The sequence below is a fragment of the Perna viridis genome, chromosome 5 (genome assembly GCF_037379345.1).
Source record: "Perna viridis isolate PV_CMFRI_1.1 ecotype Kerala chromosome 5, ASM3737934v1, whole genome shotgun sequence".
In the NCBI taxonomy this organism is placed as follows: Eukaryota; Metazoa; Mollusca; class Bivalvia; order Mytilida; family Mytilidae; genus Perna; species Perna viridis.
This window is the reverse complement of record NC_142449.1, coordinates 17,823,547-17,848,928: the sequence shown is the minus strand read 5'-3', so window position 1 is coordinate 17,848,928 and position 25,382 is coordinate 17,823,547. Positions and strand designations below refer to the sequence as shown.

Sequence of the window (25,382 nt, the reverse complement as noted above, 5' to 3'; positions counted from 1 at the left end):
CTTTACCTTAACTTTAACCTGCAGATGACTATATATCAGCATGATTCTACATATGTCAGCTCACAATCCTCAGAATGGCATGTGGGGTTAGCAGACTTGCAGTGCAGTACTGGTCACCGGAAGTGAAGGGTCTATAAATAGCATGGGAAATCCCAGTGTTTTCACAAGATAGGGGTACATTTAAAAATCATTATGGAGATTAGGCTGCACATCACAAGAAGCAAAATGCACCTATAAAATGTACAGAAATGTTTTTCCTTTCAGAAACTGTTTAAATTTTTTAAATAAGATGAGAACTTTTTTCACAGCACTATGAGGAACAGGGGTAATTTCTGCGTAGGACTATTTTTGCGTACGTTCCAAATGCTCATTGGTTGAATTGGTGGTCTGTAACCTAAAGAGTCACTTTTTGTCTTAGAAAAAATAAATAACTATACAGGTATCTTCCTACACACATACTGAATGCATTTGCAAAGTTTCAGTGAAATGTGACAAGCACTTTTTTAAATATTTGATTTTTAAATATAGGGTAACCAAGTTGTGCCAGCAAAAAAGTGAAAATATTCTACCATACTGAAATGCATTAAATATTTGCAAAGAACTTTTTCTGACTTTTCAAATAAAAAATATCAATCACAACTTGTTTTTTAACAATATTAATGAAGAAATAGTTTTAAAAGTAATCATTTTCTGAGAAATTGGTCTATTTTTAAAAATTTATTTCTGACATGCCTCCCCCTTTTTCTTGATCACATGTCAAAAATCCTAAATCTTTAAATTTTCACAAAAGGTGATATATTTGGCTTTAAATTTGTAAATACAGTGTTTTCACATTAAAACATGACCAGTAAAGGGCACCTAAAGCAAAAAAAGTGCTCAATAATGGATTTTCCATGTTGCCATAGGGGAATGCTTATATGGCCTTAACCGCAGTAATGAAAGTGAGTTTTTCCTCATTTCTAACCTAATTTTTGCTCAAATCTACACAAAACTTGATTTCAAGTGCTTATTACTAACATATTTAGGTAAATATAGCCCTCAAAGTTTAATATTTGATATTTTTACTAAATTTTCTACACTTTTTACAAGATAGGACATAAAAATCAGCCAAAAAGACCAATTTTCCATAATTTGGACCTATAACTTAAAAAAATGCATATTTTGAAGGATTTTTGTAGTGTATTCCTCTCATGGCAAAGTTAACAAGATCTTCAAGTAGTTTAAAGCTATTTCAAGAAACTTTTCATTTTGCCATGGCTTCAACTTAAGGCTAAAAACCACTAATTCCACTTCCCATAGGCTTCTATGCTAATTTCACAATATTCAATGGCTTCTCTGGACTTTACCTTAACTTTAACCTGCAGATGACTATATATCAGCATGATTCTACATATGTCAGCTCACAATCCTCAGAATGGCATGTGGGGTTAGCAGACTTGCAGTGCAGTACTGGTCACCGGAAGTGAAGGGTCTATAAATAGCATGGGAAATCCCAGTGTTTTCACAAGATAGGGGTACATTTAAAAATCATTATGGAGATTAGGCTGCACATCACAAGAAGCAAAATGCACCTATAAAATGTACAGAAATGTTTTTCCTTTCAGAAACTGTTTAAATTTTTTAAATAAGATGAGAACTTTTTTCACAGCACTATGAGGAACAGGGGTAATTTCTGCGTAGGACTATTTTTGCGTACGTTCCAAATGCTCATTGGTTGAATTGGTGGTCTGTAACCTCTGATCCAAAAAAAGAAACATCGTTTAGCCAAATTCCTTGACCTCAATTTTCGCTAAGTAGATGACGTATTGTCTTTAAACTATCTTAATTTCGGGCGGGGATTACATAATCTCATCTACCCCAAAACCTTATATAAAGGCTACTACGGACACTTCTCAATACTTAGATATCGATGAAAAGGGAAACAATTGACCAAACAATACGACAAACGCTATGACTTTCCGTAGTCAATTTCCCTTTTATCTGTAGCAACATCCTTGTGGCACCTGCGTATGGAGTTTTCATATCACGATTCATACGTTATGCCAGAGATTGCCGAAAATACGCGGACATTTTTAGTACCGTGCTACACTTCTAACAATTTGGTTTCTTGAATCATGAGCTCGTGGATCGTTATTCTTTACACATCCGAGAGCACTTTGAGAACCGATTTATTCACCATGTCATAGTTTTCTTTTTCTTTTCCATCTACCCGGCATTTTTGACATATTAGGAACAACTCGGTGGGCATTTCTTGAAAAGCAAAGGACAGTTACTCCACCGGTACACCTGGTTCACGTCCTCGTGGCTTCTAGCGGAGTCTGGTTTGCTCATTTCATTCTGTTTCTTTGTACGTGTTATTTCATGTACTGCCTAAGTTCATAGACAAAGTAAGTGCCGCTTTCTTTTCGATCAGATGCAAGTCAAAGCGGAAAGTAGGGACACTGGGCCAGGTCTTCAAACGAATGAGGGAGACGTCTTAAACTGACGAAATAACTGATGGTGCAGCTGTTCAGTCTGAAAACGACTTTTAAGTTACAAATATTAAACAATGCACTGAAAATCCAACAGAAAGTATGGCTCTCAGAATTATCAGTTTTTCCGCAAAATACAAACTGCGACCTTTTCTATGTTGTCTATGGAACGCCTAAACTGTCTGATGAGATACACATTTTTATTTACGTGTTGTCAATTTTATATTACTTGCTGTGGTTTTATAATTACATGTGGTCATTTTGCATTTACGTTATGTAATAACATCTTTACATTATGTCGTTTTGTCTTTACGTTCTGCCATTTCGTCTTTACGTTCTGTCGTTTTATGATGACGTTATGTGGATTTATCTTTACGTGCAGTGGTCTTCTTATAACGTGAGGTCGTTTCATCTTTACGTTATGTCGATCTCTAAATATTTTATGTGTATCTTCTTTTCTTTACGTGCAGTGATTTCTTCTTTACGTGATGTGGTTTCTTCTTCACGTGATGTGGACAAAAATTTCATTATGACGTGTGACCCCGGAACTTTCCGATCCGGTGTAAACTTCAAATCAATCCGTAAAAGGCAAAATAGACCAAACTCCGGAGCATTGGTCTCTTCCATGCCGGCACTACATTTGCAATTCCGGAATAGTGGAGGAACGTCAACGGTTCGGAACTGGAGCTGCTTTGGAGTTTAAAAATAGACGTCACAACGCCGATTAGAAAAATGCTGGAAGAAATACACTTGGGCAGTCTATCCAGTCACCCTAGAGTGTTTATTCTATAGTAAAAAATAGCTTATTTGTTATTTACGTTCAATATTATCGCAATTGATACACCTGGGACTCTGTTCATGACTTGTGGCGATTTTCGTAGTCAGATTATATTTTTTCAATTCCAAAAACATGGGAGTTTCGACTCTACAAGTTATTGCGTGACTAAATTTATTTTCTACATTAAACCACCAAAACTAATTTTCAAGAAAGAATTTTCAAGAAAAAAAATTAAAAATATTACTCCTACCCCTAGAAAACTGGTCTCAGTATCAAACATAATTTTCATTCACAGCATACCGACACTGTGAAACTCATATTTTAGGCATTCATAATTAAGATAATGATTTACTCAACATATCTGATCAATTCAGGCGTTTGAATTTCTTTATGAATTTTCCGTTTTTAAGAAAAAAACATATTATTGTCGCCTACGCTCTTGAAATTAGCAATTATGTTGGATGCATCGATAATGAAAGCAATCGCCCGCAACATGCCCAGTGTGCGCCGTTTATGTTAAATATTAACATTTTGGTTCATGTTAAGGTTTTTTTTTCATGGGTAGGGGTGATAATTTTTGCACCAACTTTACTTGGAAAAGTTCAAATATTAATTACCTGGCCGATTTGAAAGCTTAGACACTATACAAATCTACTGTATCACACAAAAGCTTGTTTAAACTACGGTGTTCTGAAAAAGATAATAACGGGTGATATAGAAGAAATTCTGAAATTCTATAAATTGACTTGTGGCGATGTATCTTCCTAGACCCGCCAATAATCAGGACTTGAGCAATACCGTGGCGGCTGTTAATTACAGTGACATATCCATCAACAAGTTTGCAACCAGAATTTGATTTGATTTTACTTTGTTGATAATTATTTACATAATGTCTATTTTTACCACTGATATCACATGCTTATTATGCATGTAGATCTGACTTAATATTTGTTAAATCAGTCATGTCTATAGAGTAAGTATTTCAGTTTTTAACAGCCAAAAATCATTTCTGTCCTGGGGCTTCGTCCCATAGACCCGCTGGAATCTAAATCTACCCCAGATCCCTCGCTGTAATGGTACGGGGCGTCGAATGGGACTTGATCTTTTTGTAATCAAAATCAATTTTGTTTACAAAACTGTTATTGACTGACTTGTTTTACGATCACATCAATTTTGTAATGACAAAATTCATTTTTGTAGACAAAATTCCCTTTGTTACCTGATATGGAAATTAAATAACAAAAGTCAATTTTGCGAGACAAAATTGTAAATGTATGTAAAATATTGACTAAATTCGTTTGCATCCTTTGATTTTGGCAAATTAGTTTACAGAATCCTTTGGATATGCAAATGAATTCTCTCATCGCAATTTTATAAGAAGTCCTATCATTGAATATAGTTACTGCGAGTCTCGCCGGTGCTCGGAGTAATCACTTTTCTTCTTTTTTTCCGACGCAGTCGATATAGTTTCGCTTTTTACCCTTTGACGCACTTCCGTGGAAGCGCAAGTCACCTGAACACGATTCTATTTCCTGATTGGCCAAATACTGATAACTTAGTGGTGTTCGAAAAAAAAATATCGAAAATTGACATTGCGTGCCATGTGTTATTTCCTGAATGAAATGTAGACAATTATACGTAAAAAGATAAAAATTTGACTGCGTCGGCTATCTTTTTTTGAAGATAGTACTTGTTTAACACTACATGTCCATCTCGGTGTATAGTTATGTGTATTGTTAAATTTATATCATTGTCTGGTAGTGTATAATGTATCATGTTTAAAGGAGAAGGTGTTCTAAGTTGGATAACTATGTGATCCATGGATAAAAGTTTAAGATATGAATAATTGTAACATGAATTGAGATTTTCCCTTTGTTCTTTGTCCCAAACAAATATGAGAGGAAAACCAAGTGTGCTCTAACTAGAAATATTGTATGATATTGCATGAAAGACCACGTATTCACATATAACTTAACTGGAAAAAGCCATGCAATATCCGACCTCATTAGCATAAATATTGCAACGGGATAACTAAGCCTCTGACGAAAATGACTCCGCCTTTAAAGAATTTACTTATACATTTAATATTTTATTTGACTTACTGCTCAACGAGCGCATGAGCTATCTGTGCCTGTGAATTTCTAATTGATCAGTTATCACGCGGTCAACACATGAAACAAATCATTTATAGCTCTGCCTTCCTCGTCATCCAAATAGACTTCTCGCCCTGCGGACTCAAATTCTATTTGGATAACTCGTAAGATGATGAATGCTATGAATATAACAAAAAACTTGGGCGAGGACGTTTATAAGTTGAAATAACCTTTGTCCAACCCGTTTGCTCTTTATGCAATAAAATATATTCAAATAAAAAAGAAATAGAAAAACTGTGAGCAATGCTCACTAACTTGAAACTCTTCAATTCCCCATTTGATAATATACCCCATATTCACAAATGATAAAGTCCATCTTCAGTTGTGCATATTATCAGTAAATTATGATACCCCAATTTTTGCAGTAAGGCCCCTTTGAACTTAGAAAATTTGCCAAAATCCTCGTAAATTACCAACTCCTCTGAAACTGTTGAACCGAATATTACGAAACTTGGTACGTAGCAAGAACATTATGTGCAGTTGTGCATATTACCAGTAAATTTTGATAATCCACTTTTTGAGTTAGGCCCCTTTGAACTTGAGAAATTTGCAAAAACTCCTCATAAATTACCTTGTCAACGCAACTCCTCTGAAACTACTGAACCGAATTTTACGAAACGTGTTGTGTTGCAAAAGCATCATGATATTGTGCATATTACTAGTAAATTTTGTTACCGCAATTTTTGAAGGAATGATGATCCTTTGAACTCGCTGACCTATTCCTTCACTCCCACCAAGCTGACTTTATACTGAGCTGACCTGGTCCCAAAAAAGGAACATCGTTTAGCCAGTCTTTGATCTTAAATCTCTTAATTTATGCAATCGCGTAATCAATTCTACGTATGCATAATTCTATTTATGTAATAGCATTAATATTGAATTATGACACACATTTCGCGCCATACATGTTCCCACAAACAAGAAAGTCCATTGTTATGAGAAAACCAAAAATTTGATTCAAATCAAAATCTAAAATAGTGCACAATAAGAATATATAACAAAGATTCTATGAAAGTTTCATTCAATTCCATTTAGTGGTGTAGGCAGAGTAACGAATAAGAGATGCCCCAATGTCCCTTTATTCTCAAAATCCATGTTTTGCTATGTGAAACCCCAAGAATTGATTAGGATCAAAATCAGTAAAAGTTTCATTAAATTCCATCACCGGGGGTGGGGGGGAGCAGTATATACAGACGTACCGCTGAAATGGGTCTGTTATTTTCTAAAGTTGAAATATATGACTTGGTCATAAATATTTCATTTTGCTATGTCAATGGACTGTCATATCTGAGCTAAACTATACGGTCATAATTTCTACACTTTCAAAATATAATTTATCGCTAAGCAATATGTGCCTGTCTGTAATCTGCTGGAGACCTTTGTTTCTATTTATGTTCATTTAATTCAAAAAGATGTTAGGTACACAGTAGTAGAATACATGAGTGGGCATGTTTTTGGCGCTGAAAAATATATGAATAGTGTGATGCAGTAAAATTCTATATGATTAAGCAAAAATAAAAAATAAATAAAATTGCATATTAGCCTAGGTAAATTGATAAATTTGTAAATTTAGCCGAAAGAAATATTTGTAATATTGAATAATACATAATCTGTGACAAGAGACTAAATAGGTTTGAATTCTTTGGTACCTACTTAATTGTCTTGCTAATAATTTCTGTATACTACTTACACTTTTTAGATATTAGTAAAATGTATAATAATAAGCTATAATAAAAACAAGATACCTTTACTTTGATCTTTGACCTTTCATGAGATGGTTTCTTGCTCTCAGTAGTTTTAGAAATCAAAGCATATATTGAACAATTATGATGTCTCGGAAGAGTCAAAACAGATCCTAACATACACAATAGAGGTATGATATAAAGCAGTGGCGGATCCAGAGGATCACCTAAGAGGGGGGGGGGGCACAAATTACTTTTTTATGCGTGCACGTGTTATTTTCATAAATATTCAAATTCATAAGCAAGGGTTGTTTTCTTTATAAGAATGCTACCTGTTCAATAATATGAATGAATATGAAAGTTTTATATGTCGAATTTAGGTCAATGCTATATGATATAATCAAGGTAAAGGTTTTGTTTACTTCGACATGCATATGAAAAATATGCGCAATTTTAAGTGTCAAGGCCTTTCCTGTGTTCACTATATAAACTCTCTACAAAAGACATTTCTCACTATATATTACGCAACAAAATTTTTAATAATTTTGGTTACACCTACATATTTCATTATAACAGGTAAGACATGTTTTCAAATATAAATGTATATAATGTTGCAAGTGGTAGTAAAAAGTTCATATAGTATATGTATTAGCTTAGTAACTCCGCGTCAACGTGTTTAATTAATGTGTGTAGTTGTAATTATAAAGTATTTTGAACCTCGCCAAGTATTAGTTATAAAAAAAAGAATATGTGAAAAAAATATTAGTTATAAGAAAAGAACAAGAAAGACGTCAACATGTTTTAACCGTTCAGATTAGCAAAAAAAATGTTACGATTCTTTTTTCTTCATAGAAAACGTAACTAAATGGACTCGAAAGACACACATCCTGTACAGAAGCAAACTTCAGCTGATCAACATACCCACAACTGGTGGTACAAAAAAAAGGAGGGTGGCAACGAAAGTCGATTTTCTGGATTAACGGAGCCCTTAAAGGCAGTCATTACTGGTAATCAATCAAATGATGGACAGGTCAAACCAGTCAGCAGTAGTAACAATATGTATAAAGAATTTGATACTTTTGAATACTGATTGATGATGAAGTCGTGTTCCATGAAATCATAGCAAGAATGAAAGTGCGGGAGACGATTGATGGACGAAAAAGTAGATGAAAGTCAGTCATACAAACATACGTTAGGATGTGTGATTTGGATGAACTAGCATTGTTTACCTCTCAATGTTGCACCATAGATCTCTGACATAAACTGTTGTGTATTTGTCTTTTGCGGATTCGTCATTTTTATTTTGTCAAATAAAACCGCCAATTTCATTATCACAATATTAAATAGACTTAACAAATTGATGTAGATAGTAAAATAACATTCAGAACTTTCCACATTTCAATCTATTGACTTTTAAGGATTTGTTTACCTCTAGGTCAATCCTCTTTACCGACTTGTTTCGTAAACAGTTAAAAATATGAATTATTAATGGTTATTGCTTTAAAGACCTTGGACTAATACAGTGTTTATTTATATGAATTTGACAAAGTCGGACAACATTAGAGTACACAAGTATGAGTTTGATTTAAAATTAACTTTTCGACCGTAGGTACGTGTTGATAAAGGAAGCAGCAATTTGATTTGAGGGCTAGGATCAAATTAGAAATAAAAAGACGGGACGATGATGTATTTTAAAATAATTGGTTGAACATTGAATAAATACAAGACAGAATAGAGTAAATAATAAATCGGGTCAGAAATTATACAGTATAACATCACAACTACTTTCAAACCCGTGAAGTTGCCAAGCATATTAAAAAAAATGAGACAGGAGCAACTATGGCTGTAAATAGTTCTTAGTCTTTTGGTTGGGCGTAGCTAGGCCTGTTTTAGTTGTACGCAAAATTACGGCGAGGGGTCTTGGGGGGGGGGGTCGCTCAAGGCCCCTAGTGAGTCCGGCAAGGCAAAGCCCTGAGGGAAACTCCTGAATTTTAACGATTTTGGAACCAGTTTTTCAGAGCCTATACCACGTTCATGGTATGCATATGTGATAAATAACCCTTATTTCATCTTTAAAATGTGTGTTTTTATTTTTGTTACTTTTTCCGAAAGTATGCAACTGTGTATTTGCGTTTTGGCAGCTACGTCCCTGTTTGGCGAGTAAAAAAAACAAAATTTGTACATGGACACAAAGAAAGACACAATTTTCTTCTATCAGCGGGAAGTTGAGAATGTTGCATAAAACATACGGAACGACCATGTTACAAGAACATTTTGCTAACACGTGTAGTTGTCCGTTGAGAACTTACAGTTTGTCCAGCTTTTGCTCAAGCTCATGTTCGCGGTATTCAGCAAAGATATTATTATTGAAGTCATTAAAAGGTAACTTACGTATTTTAGAGAAAAAAGTCTCCCACTATGTACTGGCCTTCTAGGCTTTTGTTTACTCCAGCAATGCTAGAGGTTGTCTGGCAAGCTATTTTCTGACTTGGTGCCATCCTAACCTCTAGCATCTGACATGTTGAAAGCCACCAACTCAAAAAGTTAAAAACGAAATATGAAGTTCATTTTAACTGCTTTTACAAAGGATTTCAAGGATTGCTGGATTTTCTCATCAGGTAGGTCAATTGTTTTTCTTCAGTTTAGTCACCTTCTGCCGTGTTATGGTAAAGAAACTATATAAAACGGTTCAAATGGCAAATAGTTAAATATAATTCCGATTTCAAAGAATGGCGGAACTAGCCTTGTGCAATATGGCGCGCGAGAGTAAGAGGTTGGGGTATGAAGGAACGGAATTTCAACCTCTTGCGTTGTAGGAGTAGGCTTTTGTTTTGAGGAAGTCGGTTCTAATTATTGCCAAGTACTATACAGTCTTAGCAACTTGCTCTTAAGAAGTCAACAGTAGACTAAAATATATTTTGACATTGGTGAAATGCTCTGAGCTTGTAAGTCTCGTAACGTGACTGTATGAACACACTACTCAAACAACGTAAGAGGTTGAAATTCCATTCCTCCATTACCCCAACCTCTTACTTCCGAGCGCCATATTGCATAACGCTCGTTCCGACGTTCTTTGAAATCGGCAGAATGATAGTAAACTATTTACCATTAAAAAACGTTTCATACAGTTTCTTTACCATAACACGGGAGAAGGTGGCCAAACTGAGGAAAAACAAATGACCTAACTGATGAGAAAATCCAGCAATCCGGGAAATCCTCCGTAAATGCAGTTAAAATGAACTTCATATTTGGTTTTTAACTTTTTGAGTGTAATTCCGGTTGATAAAATTACGGATTTTAAAATTTGCGAAACGAACATATCAAATTAACCAACGAATTGCCTTTACCAACTGTAACTTCGTTTTGTCAAAAATATATTGTGTTCCGTGAAATTAATGACCTAATTCAAAATTGCTGGTCATTTTGACAACGGTCTTCATTACAAAAGTTTTCTAGATATTTAATAAATATTTAGGATTTTTATCGCTCGATTTCTTGCAAGTTAAACTTCTTTTATATAAATTAAAGACTTAAAATATTTTAAAACACATGTTTAGCTAATTCACATTTGCTGTGGCTTTCAACGTGTCAGATGCTAGAGGTTAGGATGGCACAAAGTCAGAAAATAGCTTGCCAGACAACCTCTAGCATTGCTGGAGTATGAACTCACGAGTCTTGACTGACACCCTGTCCCAGCTCATAGTACCGCGGCATATTAGTGAGAAGCCAGTATCCTAGGTAAATGGGCCCCTAACTCAATTCAACAGCATAGAATGATTGTTCATAGAGTAAAGAATACAATCTTATCAACGAAAATGTCATTCTCTTTTAATCTATAAACAAAACTCCGTATTTCAGGTTGAAATCAACCCTTGTCTCTTGATCAAGTATTTTCTTTAAGTAACCATACAAAACAAAGCAAGAAACCCCGTATTTTTGTAGAGATGCAAATTGTACATATAACATAATATTGACATGATTAAGTTATTTGATTTCCATTGCGGCTTCCTGAATCTTCTTGGTACTAACTGTCTGTTCTTTCACGAAACCAGACGGGGAGTGTGCTATATCTCCAGATCCTGCATTAGGGGTCTCAATTCCAGAGATACTAGTTCCTCTGTCAGATCCAATACTACTTGTCCGAACACGATTATCCGGACCTTCGTGGCTGACATGATGACCGTCATCAGAACTTGTGCTATCCGTGCGAATTCTACGAGTGAAAATTCCCCTGTGCTCTTTCTTAATTTTTTCTTGACCTGGTATTACATTCATTTGTGGGGCAAAGTGTTGAGTTGTCCCAAGGAATTCTCTGAGCCATTTCTTCTCCGATGATCCCCTTACTACACTCTGAAATATTTAATGAAAAACAGAATATGTTAAAAAAAAATTGATGCACAAAACTCTTTGGTAAATGACTCTTGTATGCTTGATGAAGTCGTGTCCAATCATGCTAAGGACTTAAGTCCACCGAAGTCCAAGTTCTGAATATTTTGCATACAACTCCTTTCAAGGAAGCTCCGTACCAATGCATTTTTAAAAACAGATTCGGGTTTTTAGAATTATTTGCTCAAATAAGTAATTTTGAGCTAAGGAAAAGTTTGACCAAGATCCAGAAATCAAGAGTTTCATCTCATCATTTACAAATTGAATCTGAGGTACCACTCAACATCATATACTTTGTCAGCAGTGTGACTGAGGGGAAGTTGAGGATGAAATTCATTTCCTTCTAAACTGCACTCATTCAGTATATATCCAGTATATATCTCTTTCATGTAGCAACTTCTTCCTTTTTAAATCAATTTCAAAAATTTGTAAGGCTTGTAACTTAAGAGGATATGCTTTAATGTTAAGAGATTAGAAGAGATTTATCCTGTTTTCATTGGTCAGAGATGAGGAGTTCCCGATAAGAATGACAAGTCCCTATGAAGGATAATAACAAACTTACTGAACTGATAAAATCTAGGCAGTAGTCAAAAGGAACAGTATAAAATGAAAATCTATGGCAAGCCAAAGTGGACAAAAAAAATGTGTTTTCTATTTTTTTATATTACAAATTTGATTTCTAATATTACAAAACTCCTTTTTTATTGAAAAATTTAATTGAATTTCTAATCGAAGAAATTGGTTTTCTAATATTCGGAAATGGATTTTGTTGTATTCAAATTACGATTTTTTAGTATTAAAAAGTACTTTTTCAATATTACAAATCCATTTTCTAATATTAAAAATCAACTTCTAAAATAAGAAAGGCATTTTCTAATATTAAAAACTTTATTTTTTTTAATAGAAAATCATTTCCTGACGTAAAAAATGTTTGATATCATTCAACATTTATTTTCAAATTAAAAACGTATTTTTTTTCATAAAAGAAAATCATTTCGTAATATGAATTGATGTGACTGATTTTGCAATATTACAAAGTGTTTCTTTTTAATGTTCATTTAGAAATTCATTTAAAAAAAATTATTTTGTAATATTAAAAAAATATTTTCTACTTTTACAAAAATGTGTTTTCTAATGTTAAAAATGATTTTTTTTTAAATATTACTAATTCATTTTTTTTTAATAGGAGCACCGTTTCGTGCACAAATCTGACCACGTCTAGTTTTTTTTTAAACTTAAAATAAAAGCTGAAACTTGGTGGAAATATTGAGTATGGATAATAGAGCATTCGTACATAAATAGATGCAATACTTGTTAATGTAAAGAGGTGTAAAATGCATGCTTTGGTTTCTCTTTCCAGCACCAACTGGCTGTTTAAAAAAAAAAACTTTAAGAATTAAAATCATGAACAGATGAGCAGAAAAAGGTACACTTTTCATTTGTTTGTTTGTTTTTTTTCACAATAATACCATGCCCTCTTACTTTTTCTGGCAGTTTCAAAGTGCCTAATATCTTAGAACCTGTTTTTTTTTTACCATTAATTTTGGGAAGGCACCAAAATTTGTTATGAAAACTGATATATTTTTTGATTATCTTACTATGGCTACAGATTTTCATGACAAAATAGAAAAGAATAGCTATCTTTTTTTCATGGATATCCATAATGTAAGGTTTTGAAAAATATATAGGCCTACTTTTTACAGGAGAAAAAATGTAGGATTTGCTTGTTTAAGTTTCTCACATCCTCCCAAGTCAAGGTTTTGAGTCCACCCTCGCTCCCTCAAACCCCTGACATCACTCATTTATATTTAGCGGCTATCGTCCATCCAATTTCGATCGGTTGCTTCCCCCGGGCGAGAAGCACTAATGAAAATCGATTTAACATAAAATGTCTGTGGAAGGTAAACAATAATACGAGGTAATGGACGTCCCGATATAGTAACTGAAAGTTGTATGATGTCACAAATGATGCAATATGAGCAAAAATGATAACTGTAGATTCTGAGTTACTGAACAAAAAATGACGTTATGTGTAGCCACTTTGCAAGTTATATCGAAGAGTTTCTATTACGAGTGATTTGATTGGAATTTTGATTCGGGTTAACTTTAAAGGTAAACTATTGACCAAACTACGACAAATGTGATGACTTTTCATTCAGAATTGTCAACTTTCCTTTCATCTGTGGCAACATCCCTTCGGCTCCTGCGTATGGAGTGTTCATATCACAACTCATACGTTACGCCAGAGCTTGCCGAAACGACACAGACTTTTTTGTATCGCGCTAGAACTCTTAACAAATAGGCTTCTGGGACATGGTTATGTTGCTACAAGATTGAAGTAATCACTACAGAAGTTTTGTGGTCGTTATCATGAACTCGTGGATCGTTATGGTGTATCCATCAGCACCATGAAAACTGATTTATTCAGCGGGTCATAGTTTTCCTTCCCTCGTTTGTCTATCCCGGACTTGACTTTTTATGAGCAACTCGGCGGGTGTTTCTTGAAAAGCAGAGGACGCTTACCCTACCGGTGCACCTGGTCCAGCTCCCAGTTTTTAGTGGAGTCCGAGTTGCTCATTTACTTTAGTTACTTTGTATATATGATTTTAGTTACTTTATGTTCTTTGTTGTGTATGTCTGTTTTCCATGTCTGGTCTTTGTCCCTGGATTACATTCTTTTGATTACAGCTATAACCTTGGTTCCCTTGATTACTATTTCAGTAACTCACTAGATGGCGCTGGACGATACCCGCTAAATATGAATGAGTGATGTCAGGGGTTTGAGGGAGCGAGGATGGACTCAAAACCCTGACTTGGGAGGATGAGTATCTCAATATAGCTTTATTTCAACAAATTGTCACACAGTTATCTGCAGTGACCTATCTGTATAGGGGAACCTAAAAGGTGTGTTAAACCAGGTTTTATAGCGCTAACAACAATTTTCAAAGACCCCGATGTAGCAAAGACATCGTCTACTATATATGACAAATATGTTGTCGAACCAGCAGACAAAGCACAAAACAACATCGAGTGTTCATATCACAACTCATACGTTTTGCAAGAGCTTGCCGAAACTACGCATACTTTTTGTATCACGCTAGATTTCTAACAAGTAGTCCTCTGGAACAGGGTTACGTTGCTACAAGACTGAAGTCATCACTACAGAAGTTTTATGGTCGTCATAATGAACTCGTGGATCGTTACGGTGTATCCATCTGCGCCATGAAAACTGATTTGTTCAACTTGTCATAGTTTTCCTTTCCTCTTTCGGCTACCCCGGACTTGACTTTTATGAGGAAGTCGGCAGGTGTATCTAGAAAAGCAGAGGGCACTTTCACTACCATTACACCTGGTCCATGCTCCCAGTTTTATAATTGAGTCCGAGTTGCTCATTTGCCTTTGTTACTTTGTATGTATTATTTTAGTTACTTTATGTTCTTTGTTATGTATGTCTGTTTTCCATGTCTGGTCTTTGTCCCTGGATTACATTCTTTTGATTTCCACTAGAACCTCGGTTCCTTTGATTACTCTAGACCTCCCGCAATGACTGAACCACACTGAATGACTGATTACTTACATCCATCATGCATGTCATGCAAAAACAAAAACAAACGCTAAATGTCACGTGCTTCCGGAAAATACCTCATGATGACGTCACGATCATTTTTTATAAGGCGTGTTTTCTTTTCCGCTAGAATCTTATTTTTTGTCAGATTTTTGTTTACTTTTTTGACAACTTCACATATATGATACTTAGAAAGGAAGATTTTTTCCTTATTTGTGGGCATAATGCTGTAGTTTAATACTTACACGTAAATATCTTCAGTTGCAATGGTAAAAGTTTGCTAGATTCACTGGACTATTTCTTGGAACATAAGCCTTGATCAATTTCGGTAATTTAATGTTTGCTCTCAACCATTTGATTATTTGGCTAATGAAAGTGCACGTTTCAGCCTTTATCCTAGATGGCACCGGACCACTTCTTTGGACGCGTGCCGCGTCATTAATTTTATGTATTTTCATGGCCCCTTTCCCTGATACCAGATTGAGAGAATGAAGGGTTTTGTTTTGACAAAAAATACAGTATTGGAAATCCTCAACTTGTTCGTAAAACACCTTTTTGTAAGACCACAGTGTAAGACTTACCTGAGTAGACTCCGGTGCGCAGTTTGAAGCCGATTTGCTTGTCTCTTTGATTTTTCAAACTTTTGCTAAATTACGTATATGTATGTGTCTTGAAAGCCTGATGCCCTACAAATGTGAGAAAATAATAGCAAGTGAACAACGACTTTTTATGATAGTGAACAACAATTAAATAATTTTGTTACTTTTTCGACTATTTTCGACTATTCATCGAAACTGCAAATTTACCTTACAAATTAAGGCCGGATTTCTCTCAAAATAATTACCGTTTTAAAAGATTTTGAGTAATTAACCATGCAAAGGGCATCACTTCGCCGAATGAAAAACGCACTGCGTCGACATTTCCGGTAACGAGGTCTCCATTTTGGCACAATACATTAAAAGGCACTTGGGACAAAAGTTGTTTTTTGCATCATCATAATAAAGTATATAATAAAGCATACATTGCCTATGACAATATGTGCGACTGTACGTAGACACATTCAAAGGTTAGTCAAAGTGAAGGAGACTATTTTAACTATTCATTTATCTAATTAAAATTATATCTCTGGACAGTCACTGCATGTAGGATCTAACAAAACTCCAAGTCTACTTTCTGTTCAGATGATCTTTCGTTTGCGCCAGTCATGACTTCGTGTCATAGTTTTCCTTTCCTCCTTTGTCTTTTTACCCGGGCTTGACTTTTTTATGAGCAACTCGGCGGGTGTCTCTAGGAAAGCAGAGGACGCTTACCCTACCGGTGCACTTGGTCCATGGTTCCAGGTTTTAGTGGAGTCCGAGTTGCTCATTTACTTTTGTTACTTTGTATGTAGTATTTAGGTACTTTATGTTCATTATTGTGTTTGTCTGTTTTCCATGTCTGGTCTTTGTCCCTGGATTACATTCTTTTGATTTCCGCTAGAATCTTGGTTCCCTTGATTACTCTTTGAAAGCATTAATCAAAAGGAAAAAAAAACCGAGATTCTCGAAAAAAAAAATGAAGAATGGATTGTTGTTAGATCTAGATGCAGTGACTGAGTGGGACAATTGACAGGTGTAATTTCAATAAGATTGTACATTTATAAATCTAGTTTTACATTAATTTTATACATTTTTTAAAAGGAGTGAAAAGCCCGATAAACTGTTACTAACGCGTTAGTTCAAAACACGTTGATTAATGTTGATTCAACGCGATACTTTACGCGTTAAAACCGTATTTAAATAACGCGTTAGAATACAAAAAATATGGTGTTTAAACTGTAGCTGAATGAGTTAACTTGCTACCAATATGTGAAATGAAAATATAATCGCGTTTAACGAGGTAGACCTAAGTAAGGGACACATCTCTAACAAATCATTGGAGGAGCGTTTATATTCAGCATTTTACATCAATCTCATATAAGCATCAAAGTAACTGATTTGAAATGAAAGTTTGATAGGCTTTGGTGAAATTGAATATGATACAAATATATCACTTATTTTAAGAGTTATTTCCCTCCCCCTAGATCTAACTTCTTCAATGAAGAATGTGTCATAAAAATGCATTTAAAACGCGTTATGTGCAACTTTTCTAGGCTTTGAGAAAGAAAAGAAACGCAATGTTGTTATGACTTTTGCTTTTCGGAGGCGGTATGCATATTAGAGTAAATTATGAAATTATGAAAAAGTCTTCCTGCCAGTTATAGCCTCTCTACAACAAGATCACTGGCCAGATATGGAATCCTCCTCGAGGTGACAGATGAAAACATGGCTCCAGGCAAAACCACTTGGTCTCTGATGAGTCTAGGCACCTAGATACATAGCATGCCAGACCCACCGGTGTGTGGATATGTCCTGGTGCCTGCAAACCTATATCCCAGCTATGGGTAAAATGCCCGCCCACTGCCTTGTGATTGACTTGGGTATAGTCAAATGCTAAAGTAAATCCAAACAGAAATTTCGGGTAGATGGAACTCGTAAGCATAAGGGATAGAAAACCCCTACAGAAAAACCCGATCCGTTGCATATAAGGTTTAGCTTAGGCACGGTGGCGAATCGTGTGAATTTAACATGATCAAATACACAGGAAAATGGCAACCAAAATGCCGGATTGAAACACTTTAAAAGCGGCAAACATGTAACACCTTTATCTTGTTTCTTAACATCATCATTTGGAAAATATTCTCAGGAACTTATCGATGTCAAATTTGTAACTCTATGTGTAATAGAAGCAAAACACACTGACGCAATGTTTTGGCAGTCGGAAAGTTTTTGACTGAAACTGAAGACAATCCACGATATTGTCGTAGAAAGGATATTTTTGTTAATTTTGAAGACAATATCGGATAGTTTTTACCAATACGCATCATTTTATAGGCGTATATATTCATCACCCCTAACTCGTAAAAGAACTTTGTTACAGAAACGACCACAGAAGAAAATCCTTGTCAACATCTTGAGACTGAGGCAAAAACAAAAAACCAACCCACGAGGACAATATTATGCGAAGGCCGATGAAGTTCTCACCGACGTATCCCAACAAAATTGGGACTTGGAATGTACGAACATTGTATGAAAGTTGAAAGAGCATGCAAGCTGCCAAGGTAATGGACGGATTCAATATTGAAATTTTGGGACTAAGTGAAGTAGGATCGGATACATTAGGCATGACAACAGTTTCCACTGTTCATACCTTCATTTATTCAGGCAACAGCAACACCACTGACCCCCATGATAAAGGTGTTATATTTATACTTACCAAAAAAGCAAAGCAGTTTCTCTTAGAATGGAATCCTGTGTCACCTAGGATCATCACTGCCAGGTTTGACTCCAAATTTCAGAAAACAACATTAATCCAGGTTTCCTCACCAACAAACAACGCAGACGAAGAAGATATATATGATAACAAGTATTAAAATTTGTTCTTTTTTCTTATAATTTCATTCAACATAATAACTTCAATTTCCGATACAGTTTTTTCGAACGCCCTAAGTTATCAGTATTTGGCCATTCGAAAAACAGAATTGCGATCAGGTGACTTGCGTTTCCATGGAAGAGCGTCTTTGAGGTCAAAGGGTAAAAAGCGAAACTATATATACCGACCGAGTCGGAAAAATGACGTCACCACACCACTGGAAACACTGTACCAAAACGAGACATTCACGTGATAATTGGAGACTAAATTGCAAAAGTTGGTACAGACAGGAATCAGAGAGAAAGAGAAATGGGACCAAGTGGAATGGGTGAAATGAATGAAAATGGGGAACTATATGCTGATTTTTGTGCCATAAACAGTCTAGTAATAGGCTGTACACTCCCCCCCCCCACAAGAAATGTCACGAGATTATATGGGTTTCGCCAACTGAAGATTCAGAAAACCCATTGATGATATTGCCATATCCCAACGGTGGAGTCATCTCTGCAAGATGTGCAGAATAAGAGAGGAGCCGATTCCATTATTCAAAAAAACTGTGGGTTACCCCCCAACAAATCCACAAACAATGGATGTTTTAAAACACATGGCATAAGTCAACCAACGGACTCCAAGACAAATCAAAGAAAAGGTTCTTACTGCAATTACCAGGCAACAAAATAAAATTTCACAAGAACAGTATAGCCATAATGATACAGAGGTGAAGAAAAGCTGCAAACAAGACAAAAGGAACTATGTAAAACACCTAGAAACACATGTGGCAAAGGTGACATCAAAACCCTATACAACAAGCGGTAATCAATCGACCTCAAATACACCAACAACAACTTGAGAGCATTTCCACGACGACCACTACCTGTAGGTCTACCGTAACCTGAACTAGAAATTGGCATAACATAAAATATATAAAAACTAACAACACAGCTAGAGCTGAAGTTACCAAAGCCATCAGAAATCCGAAGACTGTGAAAGCAGGAGGCAACATACCACCAAAAGCTATTAAACCCATAGATGATACTTCATGCAGTCTATGGCCTATTACTGTTGAATAAAATGTGGCAGGTAGAGCAAATACCAGACGACTGGCATAAAGGAGTTAATGGTTAATGTGAAAATTCCAAAAAAAAAATTACAATTTAACAACTGGAGAAGCATCACTTTGGTATCCATTTCAAGATACCAAGTACCCTTCATCATATCGTCAGCCTCGAGACAACAGCAAAACGAGCATGTCTCTACATAAACCCGCAGACATCAAAATATATGGGACTAAATACTAACCGGAAAGATTGCCTTAAGACTGGTGACTTAATTCCTTATAGATGACACCCAAAACTTCACTTACCTAGGAAGTATTGTTAGCACTTCAGGAGGCACAGGTGAGGACATTACAGCAAGAATAAAGAAAGCACACCTGACATTTTCCATGCTTAAGTGGGGCCTAAAAACACCTGGCGAAGAGGACTCACGATTGAGCTTAATACAGTTGAGGAGACATGGAAAGAAGCAAAAAGAACAGCAGTGGACAGGAAAAGATGGAAAGAAACTGTAGTCGCCCTAGCCCCCCCTCCCCCTCCCCCCCGCCATGGGATGAACAGGAATAAGTCAAAAAGTAATTAAGGGAACCAAGATTCTAGCGAAAATAAAAAAAAATGTAATCCTGGAACAAAGACCAGACATGGAAAAGAGATAAACACGACAAAGAACATAAATTAACTAAAATAATACATACAAAGTAACAAAAGTAAAAGAGCAATTCGGACTCCACTAAAAACTGGGAGCAAAGACCAGGTGAAACACTCGCCAAGTTGCTTATAAAAAGTCAAGTCTGGGGTAGACGAAAGAGGACACGTTGTACACATCAGTTTTCATGATGCAGATGATTACACAATAACGATCCACGAGTTCTTGTCAACGACCATAAAACTTCTGTAGTGATGACTTCAATCTTGTAGCCACATAACCCTGTCTCAGAAGCCGAAATACAAATTGTCTGCGTAGTTACGGCAAGATCTGGCATAACGTATGAGTTGTGATATGAAAAGTTCATATGCAGGTGCTGAAGGGATGTTGCCACAGATGAAAGGAAATTTGACAGTTCTGAATGAAAAGTCATCAGGTTTGTTGTAAAGTTTGGTCAATAGTTTTCCTTTACCATCGATCTCTAAGTATATGTCAAGATGTGAGGCTGACTTCACAGTGTCTGCAGTATCCTTTATCTCAAGTTCTTGGGGGGAGGGGGTAGATCCGATGTATTGAAACCCCGAAACTAGGATTGTTTAAAGACAATACGTCATATATATAGCGGAAACTGAGATTAAAGGATTTAGTTAAACGATGTTCTTTATTTCGGATCAAATCAGCTATTAAGTCAGCCTTATAAGAGTGATGGAATAGGTCAGCAAGTAGAGGAGCACAATTTGTTTCCATTGGAATGCCGTGTTGAAAAACCCACACTGGACAATCATGTTGTCGATAAAAAATTCCAGCATTTTGAAAACATCTTCTGTATATTTGGAAGATGATTCGGAATTATTTTTTACAGAGTATGAGGTATCTCTACCAAGAACTATATATTTGTATCTAGGTGTGCCATCTTTTTTCGAAGAAACAACGATGTATAATGTTTTTGAGTCGGGATTTTAACTGAGTATGGGGAATAGAATTATAAAGTATTTTTATGCTATTATATTCTAATAATAATCTTAAATTGAGGGTCTCCAGAAGATCTTTCGAATTCTTCAGGATCCACACTGAACTAATACCACTACGGGAGTAACAAGTGTTGTAGTAGGACTGTAGACCCTCTTTGACAGCTGTGAGTTAAGATGTTAAAAGTTTTGAAAGAGGATTGGTGGTAAATTTTGCAGGTCCAGCTATGTAGCGAGGTTTGTATGGATTCTCGTGGAGTTAAATCACTATCATAGTCTTCAGGCGCGGATCCAAGGACGGGCATGCCGGGCGTACGCCCCCTATAAATCGGTAAGAAAAAAAAATGTTTGCATGAAATCTTAATTTTTCACCATAAGTTTCACCCAATAATATTGTTTGCCTTGCTCTGCACGGCATTTAAACCAATTAACGTCCCCACTAAAGTCAAATCCTGGATCCGCCCCTGGTCTTTGGTAGAGAGACCACTAATAAGTCATATGGCAACCAACCCTGATCATAACACATATGAGGACCAGTTGTGTTGCTATCAACAAATCCAAACGACAACTTCTGATTGAAACATTTCTAAGCCGACCAGGAAACGGGCAATGCTGAACTACGAAACGAAATCGAATTGAAATTTACGTTACTGCAAAATGAAATTTACTGTACTGCACATGCATATGCAAAATTCGAATTAGGCATATGCAGTATTAATTAATCACAGGCAAAATTCGAATTATGCATATGCATTCGTAATTTTGCATAGGCAAAATTCGAATTAAGCATATACATAGATAATTAAAAATATGCCAAATTCGATAGCGTATACAAAGTACGTCTCGGGTTGACTAATATCTATGTTGTCAAGGATACCTACTTGGAGTACTTTATAACTCAAATGTTACTGAAACTTTACTGTGTATATATACATATTGAAGATGTATAACTCTTGTGAGCATAATGGTAATGTACGGATTTTTTGCGAATAAGTTTAATGTTTGCGGTCTATATTTTTCGCGTCTTAAGCTTTAAAAAAATAATAATTATATGTAAAATTTGTCGATCTTTTATTTAATGATTCCCAAGACCTCGCGAAAATTTCCCGCTATACAGTACCTATTGAAGATACTTGTGTGCTGACAAATGTGAGGGTGAGGCAAGTCCAGTCATGTTTTATCATTTGGGTCTTGCTTAAGATATATCTTACATATTTTATGTAAGCAGCTATCGCATTAATCTTGCATTGGCCATTTTTATTAATTCCGAAAAATGACTTCGTTCAACATGCCATACACATTTGTTAAATTTCTCCATAGTTAGAGGTGCACATCTTCAATTATGTGCAAAGTTTCCATGATATTTGGTCAGTCAGGTACTTCTGTATGTGACGGACGGAAGGACGGAGTCGAGTGGCTACTGGATCTGCTTCCATCGTTGGCGACGGAAGTAAAAAAAAACACGCACCAATATAAGAGGGGATATGCATGCTGACTATTTAAAGGTATATATATTTTTTCTTGGTAAGTAGGTCCTCATTTTATTTTTATTCATACACGAGGTTAATAAGTAAACGTTTGCATTTCAACCACTGAGATGTATTTTTGTTAACCAACTGCGATTCTGTAGAAGGAAAAATATCAGCATTTCTAAATGAATTCTTTTGTAAATATCTAAATGTAAAAAAAATGCGACTACATGTAACCTCCGCACATGTATTTTGACTTAATGAAACTAGTATTAACTATTTTAAGATGCAAGCACATTATAAAGTTGACGAAACAGAACCAGCTACTCGAGGATTAGTAAATGATGTCATCCACGTGCATTAGCGCAAATACCTTATTCAACATGAAAATTTTAAAAGATAAAGGATTTTTTTAAAATGTAAATGTTGATCATAATTACTTGGAGTAGATATGCCACCCCGTTTCCGTAGTCCATGTCAGCTTCTTGCGCGTTGAAATCTGCTTCTCTTATACTCATACTCATTAATATGCAGAGATGAAGTATGCATTGTTTAAAAGAAAAAATCTTATAACCCCCTCCCCCCTCACACACACACAGGGGAATAATTCAGCCAGATTGAGGTTACATGTAAAATGTATATGTATGTGTAAACAAGTCTTTACTTATATGTTCATGTTTTGGTATTTTTATGTAAATCAAAGCTTACAGATACAGAAATACTGCCTTGAAATCAATTGTTATATCCATTATTTCCTTTCGACATTTGAGAAAATTTTTCACTTAATCCTTGCCATCATATTTTTGCATTCCAATTTCGTTTCGCAATTAATTTGTTTTTGGTTCAAGTACCAAGGTTACCATTTTTCATTTTAGTAAATTTCGTCTTTCGTTTCGTTTCGTTTCGTTTGTTTGCTTGTTTCTGTTTGTTTTGTTTTGTTCATTTTATTTTTCGATGCGCTTCGTTTTTTTTTTGCAGTTTAGCACTGCCCCAAAAAGATCTTGAACTACTGGAATCGAAAACCCATCAGAGAGTCAGGTAAATTACGCATGCGTTTCTGAGATATCACTCCTATATATGTAGCTGCTGTGTTCATGGACCCTTCAAATGCCTTTGATTACCTACCATTTAACAACCTGCTTTCACTTAAATTTAAAAAAGTAAAAGCAGAATTCATTGAAACTCGTTGACAACTATCTTTCCAACCGGAAGCAATGTTTCAAAGTAGGTGCTTTTTAGCACATGGCAAAATGATATATAAGGTATACCACTCGTCTCAATGTTGGGTTCTGTGCTTTTCAACCCTTTTTTTTAATGACATCTTTCATTTTGTTTTCAAGAAAATGTATTACATAATTATGCAGATGACAATAAATAGTCACACACAGGACCGAACCTCTACAAATTAGTTTAAAATTTAAAAAAAATAAAGCTAATCTGGACAAATTTTCGGCAAAAGCCAATGCGAACAAATCAAATTGCGGGGATATGAAATTTCATTTGGATGGGAACGAAATTCTCAGCGAAAATCAGGTCAAGTTCCTAGATGCGACAATAAGTAGTCAACTGAAATTTAGAAACCATTTATCTGAAATTTGGGGAAAAAAGCAAAAAGCTTCAATGCAGCTAAACGACTTTAAAAGAAAAGAAAAATACTTATCAAAGTTAGGAAGGTTAACTAGAACAACTAGAATGATATCTCATGCATGCGTGATTTCTGATGATCTTTTTTATTTATTTAGCTTCGCATAGTGCTTAGTTTCTTAGTGCTTAAATTTATATTAGTATCTTATCAATTTTATGATTTGTAAGATTTGATATACTTGCTTTGCTAGTTGCTTTTGCAGTCTTATAACATTCTTTATGTACTTATACTATTTGTGGTATATCCCTTTCTCTTGTATATCATGTTTTAAGTACTTAGTACCGTGTTCGCATGTATGTATATCTTATGTTGTTATTGTTATTAATGTAAAGAACTTACACTTGTATACATGTCTCCACTTTAAAATTTATATGTCTCTGTCTGTGCCCACCCCCTCAGTGTAAACGTACCACAAGAAAAATGTACAATACCAATAAAATAAGTATACTTGATTAAAATTACACATTTTCCAAACAACAAATATATCTGGATATGAATACTAAGTTATTACATTATCAGAACACATTTATTACAAAACCCAATAAAATACAAACAAAAATACTCTTCAAGTAAACCCGCAACAAGTATCCATGGCCACACACTCGTGCTTCAGAACGACCAACAGTGGTCCCACTCAAGGCTTCAATCGCATTTTTAGTCCTCATAATGCCAACGATGACTGCACTCTTGGTGGTGAGTATTTACAGATGAATTGAACACATTCTAATTTATTTCCAGTATAATAAATATTCATTTAAAGTCAAATTCTCGGAAAATTTTCTTACTGTTTTGAATTGTCTGTGGCGTGCCAGCCTGGAATTGTGAATTTAATACTGACCCCATAATAGGAGAGCCGACATAACCTTCCTCAACACTGGAAACACTCGCACGTCTGTCGCTACTGATACTGTCTCTTCTATCGCTACCGATGCTATCGACGCTAGCTCGGCGCGTAAAAAACCCTTGTTTCGGCTTTGTCTGTCCTGGCTTAACATTCATTTCTGGAGCATAATGTTTCTCCGTCTCTAGAAATCCTCGGAGCCATTTTTTCTCAGCTGTCATTGTGTGAGTTTCTAAAAATATAATAAATTTGAAAAGGGTTAAGTATCCAAGT

The 25,382-nt window shown here is 35.4% G+C and overlaps 2 protein-coding genes and 1 long non-coding RNA gene across 4 annotated transcripts in view; 1 reads left to right on the top strand and 2 right to left on the bottom strand.

Moving 5' to 3' along the window:
* The first annotated feature begins 7,501 nt into the window (after positions 1-7,501).
* LOC148616342 (uncharacterized) lies at positions 7,502-25,365 on the top strand. The gene is made up of 3 exons (XR_015922160.1): positions 7,502-7,660; positions 7,937-12,896; positions 14,192-25,365. It is a non-coding gene; the product is annotated as an uncharacterized LOC148616342 (long non-coding RNA).
* LOC148616343 (uncharacterized) lies at positions 10,888-15,110 on the bottom strand. Its single transcript, XM_088583257.1, has 2 exons — positions 15,048-15,110; positions 10,888-11,434 (listed from the first exon to the last, which is right to left on the bottom strand). Exons 1-2 carry the CDS (start codon positions 15,063-15,065, stop codon positions 11,069-11,071), a joined length of 384 nt encoding a protein of 127 aa, XP_088439383.1. The 5' UTR covers positions 15,066-15,110; the 3' UTR covers positions 10,888-11,068.
* The window catches only part of LOC148616341 (uncharacterized), a 24,997-nt gene continuing 24,387 nt past the window's right edge, over positions 24,773-25,382 (bottom strand). For both annotated transcript variants that reach the window (XM_088583251.1, XM_088583252.1), the window contains one exon: positions 24,773-25,341. The gene's annotated coding sequence lies outside the window, so the exon portion shown is untranslated. The remainder of the gene's footprint in view (positions 25,342-25,382) is intronic.